The sequence below is a fragment of the Lactuca virosa genome, chromosome 9, assembly GCF_052849685.1.
Source record: "Lactuca virosa cultivar CGN04683 chromosome 9, Lactuca_virosa_CGN04683_v6, whole genome shotgun sequence".
In the NCBI taxonomy this organism is placed as follows: Eukaryota; Viridiplantae; Streptophyta; class Magnoliopsida; order Asterales; family Asteraceae; genus Lactuca; species Lactuca virosa.
This window is the reverse complement of record NC_136434.1, coordinates 64137888-64142974: the sequence shown is the minus strand read 5'-3', so window position 1 is coordinate 64142974 and position 5087 is coordinate 64137888. Positions and strand designations below refer to the sequence as shown.

The 5087-nt window shown below is 32.7% G+C and overlaps 1 protein-coding gene across 1 annotated transcript; it reads right to left on the bottom strand.

Annotated features, from left to right (window-relative positions):
• Positions 1–1142: 1142 nt before the first annotated feature.
• LOC145138093 (protein SMAX1-LIKE 3-like) lies at positions 1143–4105 on the bottom strand. The gene is made up of 3 exons (XM_079072241.1): positions 2770–4105; positions 2471–2675; positions 1143–2382 (listed from the first exon to the last, which is right to left on the bottom strand). Exons 1-3 carry the CDS (start codon positions 3903–3905, stop codon positions 1318–1320), a joined length of 2406 nt encoding a protein of 801 aa, XP_078928367.1. The 5' UTR covers positions 3906–4105; the 3' UTR covers positions 1143–1317.
• Positions 4106–5087: the final 982 nt, after the last annotated feature.

Sequence of the window (5087 nt, the reverse complement as noted above, 5' to 3'; positions counted from 1 at the left end):
ATATATATATATATATTTCATGGTTTAAGTATTCTTTTAAGACAATCATTGTATGTTGTGGTTGAAATTTAAATATAAATTAGATTAGATTCATATTATCGATCATATGTTATGGAATGTGATATAAATAGTATTTAATTAGATATTGTATATATATATATATATATATATATATATATATATATTTGTATATTTGTGTTGCTTTAAAGAAATAATTAATTAAAAATCATGGATATGTCATATTATCCATGTAAGTCTCTTTTAAAATGCAAATTGTCTATCTTATCACTTTATATTTTAGTATATGTTTAATATTTTAATTATAATAGTATGTGATTTTTAAAAGTTTTCTTTCACTTAATAATAATAATAATAAATGGTAAATTAGAAAAATCATGGATATTTTATATTATCCATGAAAGTCTATTTTGAAATGTAAATTGTTAATCTTATCACTTTATTATTTAGTATATGTTTCATATTTGAGTAATAATATTTAGTTTTTCTTAAAAGTCTTCTTTAAATTATTAATAATAATAAGTGGTTTAAATTAGTAAACAATAATTTTAAATGATAATAACATCAAATTAAAAATTATGTAACATTAACTAAAAATAAATTGTATTCTAAATGATCATCATTATTGAAATTAGAAAATAATCACATAAGTAAAAAATTTAAATTAATCAATCATAATATTTTTTATAAATAATACTAAATATGTGATTATATTTAATTCTATTAATGAGGAAGGTGGGTTGATGTCAATGAATAATATTGTTCAAAATAGTTGAGATAAAATATATATAATTTAGCGTAAAAATATTATGTCAAAGTTAATGTCAATAAATAACCATTTTAAACATATATTTTTCAATATTTTAATAATCTATTTTTAACCTGCGACGCGGAAGGCGCGGGAATTCGTCTAGTTCTCACATATATTTTTGTTTGTAATAGAGTTTATAATATAGTTTTATTAATTATATTACATGAATACATGAAAATCTTTTCCTTTTTTTTAATTGCAGACCATGCAAACGTATAATCTTAATTATCCAAGCTTAATTAGTGCTTTCTGTGATTTTTTTTTTAAATATGATAATATTTTTTTATGTAAAATTAACGTCAAGAATGAAGCATCATGAACATAAATATTACCAAATGTATCAAGAAACAAGATTAAAAACAGTGGTTAGTATACACTAATAAAAAAACTCACATTTCTATCACGAAATCTAGAAACTTAACCCCATTTCAAGCTACACCCCTAATTTACAAAAAAAAAAAAAAAAAAAAAAAAAAAAAAAAAACTTATTACAACATCTGGAGTTTAAAAAGTACTTGCTTATCAACTAAATCCAAAATCCCAATATCAGAAACTGAGCCATGTTCATTTGATCTTTTATGATCTTCTGTAGCAACATTCAAGTCCAAACTAATGGTGGCATCCTTTCCAAAGTCCTCAATGGTTTCTTCTTGATCGTTGTCACTGTATTTTCGCTTTAGGCTAGGAGAACATGCTCGTGAAATTGAATTGAAATTTTCACAGCTGAAAATGACAATGGCGTCTTTGAGAGGAACTGTTTGGTCACCGTTTAGTGTGATTACGCCAGTCTTGATTGCTTTCTTGATGCCTATTTGCGAATGGTAATCAACCTGCTCTACATCTTCCATATAGAACACACGGTTCGCCTTTTCTTGTACAGCTTCAGCAAATCTTTCGAGATAACTTTGGCCATGTTCATCTCTCGCCCTTTTGTTGCTAATGAATTCTTGATCGTCATCTGTGGAATCGGCTCGTGTTGCTGAGAACCTACTAATGCCAATGTGAACGATGTTGTTTCTTGATCCAAATACAATCTTGGCTAACTCTCTTGAAATCTTATCTTTCCCATGGTTGTCAGCACCCAAGAAAGATAACCATGTTTCTTCTTTTCCTTCTCTTTCCATTCCACCTGACCTGCATTGAAGTACTGTACTTGCTATTTCGGGAATCACCTCTCTTTGCCATGGTACAACTCTTTCCATTGCACTGCTTAGAATGTTTAAATTCTCAGAATTCACTTCTTTGAACTTGTGCAAGTAGTATTGATCACCATGATCGTCATCTTCACTAGCTTCACTACATGAAGCCGAATTTGGACTGGAATTTGGATTCGATAAGAGTTCAGGCATGAATGTTTTCGGATTGGGCTCCTCGAAACATTGATCAACACCGTTGAAGAACTGGTGTTCTTTCGGGGATCTGTTGGTTTCAAAAATCACGGGCCATGTGAGATGGTGTGGGTGCAAATTTGGTGAAGAAGCCATGGGCTGTTTGTGAAGTGAACTACATATTGAGTTCCATTTCTTGCAAAGATTCGCAACTTTTTCACAACCCTGCAACATTTATCGTATCGTTTTAGATCACTGTAATGATATTAGGGTTTTTAAGCATTTAGATTTATATATGCAACAAGAACCTAACCTCATCATTGGTGGTCTGTCTTGAGTTCTCTTCTTTGTATTGCTGGAGCCATGAAGGCAAAGTGGATCCAGTTGTAGTAGTAGTCATGGATACATGATTGGTGCGACTATAGCTACTTATGGTTCGAGCAGCCTCTCGCGAAAAGTTAACTGAACACTCACCACAACATGTGAGCATTTTCATCTCATTTCCTGAATCTTTATTGCTGATAAAAGAAAACCCACTTCAGAGATCAGTTTTTAACATGAAAAAGCTAATCTTTAGTGCAATAGAACAAAAAAGAAAGTAGAAGTTGTTACCTTTCAAGATTGAGGGTGAGGTCCAAGCTAGCAACAGGAAGTGTAAACGGACAAAGATCCCATAGTGTTTCGAGTGAAGGGTGACCTGTTTTGCACCTCATGTATGTTTGAGAATTAGCAATCCCCATCAACCACAACTTCCCACTATCAACACCAAACATGAGTCCACTAAGCTCCATGATCATATGCTCCATTGCAGAGTAGTAGTAGCTTCGGTTTAGCTTCCGCTCGCTGTGGTTTGACCAGTAATCCGAAACCCATTGGAGATCACCTAAGTAAAGAATTACTCCTCTACCTACGAAGCTTTTTACGAGACACCTAAGTTCTCTAACTTTATCTTCAATATCTTCCCTTGAAAGATGATTAAGTGAGTGTAAAGGAAGGCTTACAAATTGCATGAACCTCAAATTGATATTGTTTTCGGTTTCGAATTTGTCTATAACTCCTCTAACTATAGCATCAGCACTAGCTAGGCACTCTCTTATAACAACAATATTCTTTCTCTTTCTATTCGTCATCATTTGTATAGCACTCATCACATCTTCATCTTGGACTTTGGCTAAAGATTTGGGCTTGATGTTCTCTTTTGATTGAGAAAAACTAACGGGATTAGGGGAAGAAATAGATATCTCCATTTGCTCAATGTTGCTTTTGACTTGGGTGCTAGAAAAACCGGCTTCTCGCATGACTCTACTCACACTAGGATCATCCAAGATGGATATAATGAGTTGTTCTATCTCTACTTTAAGAGCTAAAATGGGTTGTTGTTGGTTTTCAATAGAACCACGGCGTTGGTGAGCCTGTGCACGCTTGAAGGCTGCCACCAACGCGTTAGAAAGAGAAGGGTGGTGAGATTGAGTAGGGTTTATCATGATAGGGCTAGACTGAGAAGTAGGGAGGCGATTCAAGGCAACATTGAAGCAAAGCTCGAGAGCTTTGCAATGAAGAGGGTGAGAGTTGGGTTGCAAACAAGCCTTCCTGAGGAGGCTTGTTGGTGATGCCAGCATCGCGCTAGCAACATGGAGAGGGGTGACCTGAGCATGGCCTCTTCGTCTAGCAAGGCCAAGAGCTTGTTTTACAACAGTAGCGGCTGCGGGTGTTAGTGTGTGTTGGATTGTGTAGCCTCCAGCCCTCATGGTTCTCTACGGTGTCTGAAGATTTGTGAAAGTATATAGGGTTCAAGAAATGGTTAATTATATGGTATTGTTTTTCATGTGGGTTTGATCTTGAAAGTTGGTGTGCATACTGCTTAGGCAAGTAGTGGTGATATGTGGTTTATAAGAAGAGGACTAAATAAGTAGTGTGAAGTGGGGCTTTTGTGCTTTTCTTGTAGTTGTTAGTTTTGTATGTGAAAGTGGAATGCATGTGAAGCAAAGCAAAGTTCCCCTCTCATAAAAAGACTGATTTAAGCTTTACCATTATTATAATAAACGGAATTATAACGATTATTCTTCTATCTTATCTAGTTTTCTATAACAAGATTTGTCTTACTTTGATAAATGTATTACAGTCGAAAATCGTAAATAAATAATACCATGAATATAGACATCTCTCTCTCTCTCTCTCTCTCTCTCTCTCTCTCTCTCTCTCTCTCTCTCTCTCTCTCTCTCTCTCTCTCTCTCTCTCTAAAAGCGTAATATCTTATTTATTAACTAGTTTATAACCTGTGGGAACAACGGTTACAAAATTAAATAAATCTTTATAATAAAAACTTAAAATTATTAATCAATTATCTTAAATAAATTATTAATTAAGATATTTTTTAGTTATATAAAATTATAATCCTTGATTTAAATAAATACGTGAAATTATATCACCTTATAATTTGTATTAACTTTATTTTAATTTTATTCTAATGTTATTAATATAATATAATTAGAGTGAGAAATTTAAATTTTGAAATTTAAAATGGAAAATCAATAAATTTGACAAGTGGCATGAAATTAATTATAAAGCATAATAGAGTGACACATGTCAAAAGGAGAATCAACATATTCTTTTATTAGATAGGGAGATTAGGACGGTAAGTGTGTTGTGTTCGGATTGACGGGTTTGCGGTTCACAAAGCTTAACCTAGACATAACCCATATAATTAAATAATTTTGTCAGTTCAATCTAAATTAATCTAGATATACCAAACATGGACATGACTAGCATGTCTCATCCGTTTAATTATAAAAGTTCGTGGGTCAAAATTGGGTTCATGGGCAGAATGAAGTTTGTGGGTCAGAATCCGGTTCACGGGTCATACTAGTTTAATTTGAAAAAATTCCATAAAAATAAATTCGTAATACATCTAAATTCTAGAAAAATAAATA

Coding starts and splice junctions, on each gene's coding strand:
- LOC145138093 (XM_079072241.1), bottom strand. CDS start 3,905: ATGAGGGCTGGAGGCTACACAATCCAACACACACTAACACCCGCAGCC. Junction 2,676..2,769: donor CTCACCCTCAATCTTGAAAG/GTAACAACTTCT, acceptor TTCTTTTATCAG/CAATAAAGATTCAGGAAATG. Junction 2,383..2,470: donor GACAGACCACCAATGATGAG/GTTAGGTTCTTG, acceptor TAAATGTTGCAG/GGTTGTGAAAAAGTTGCGAA.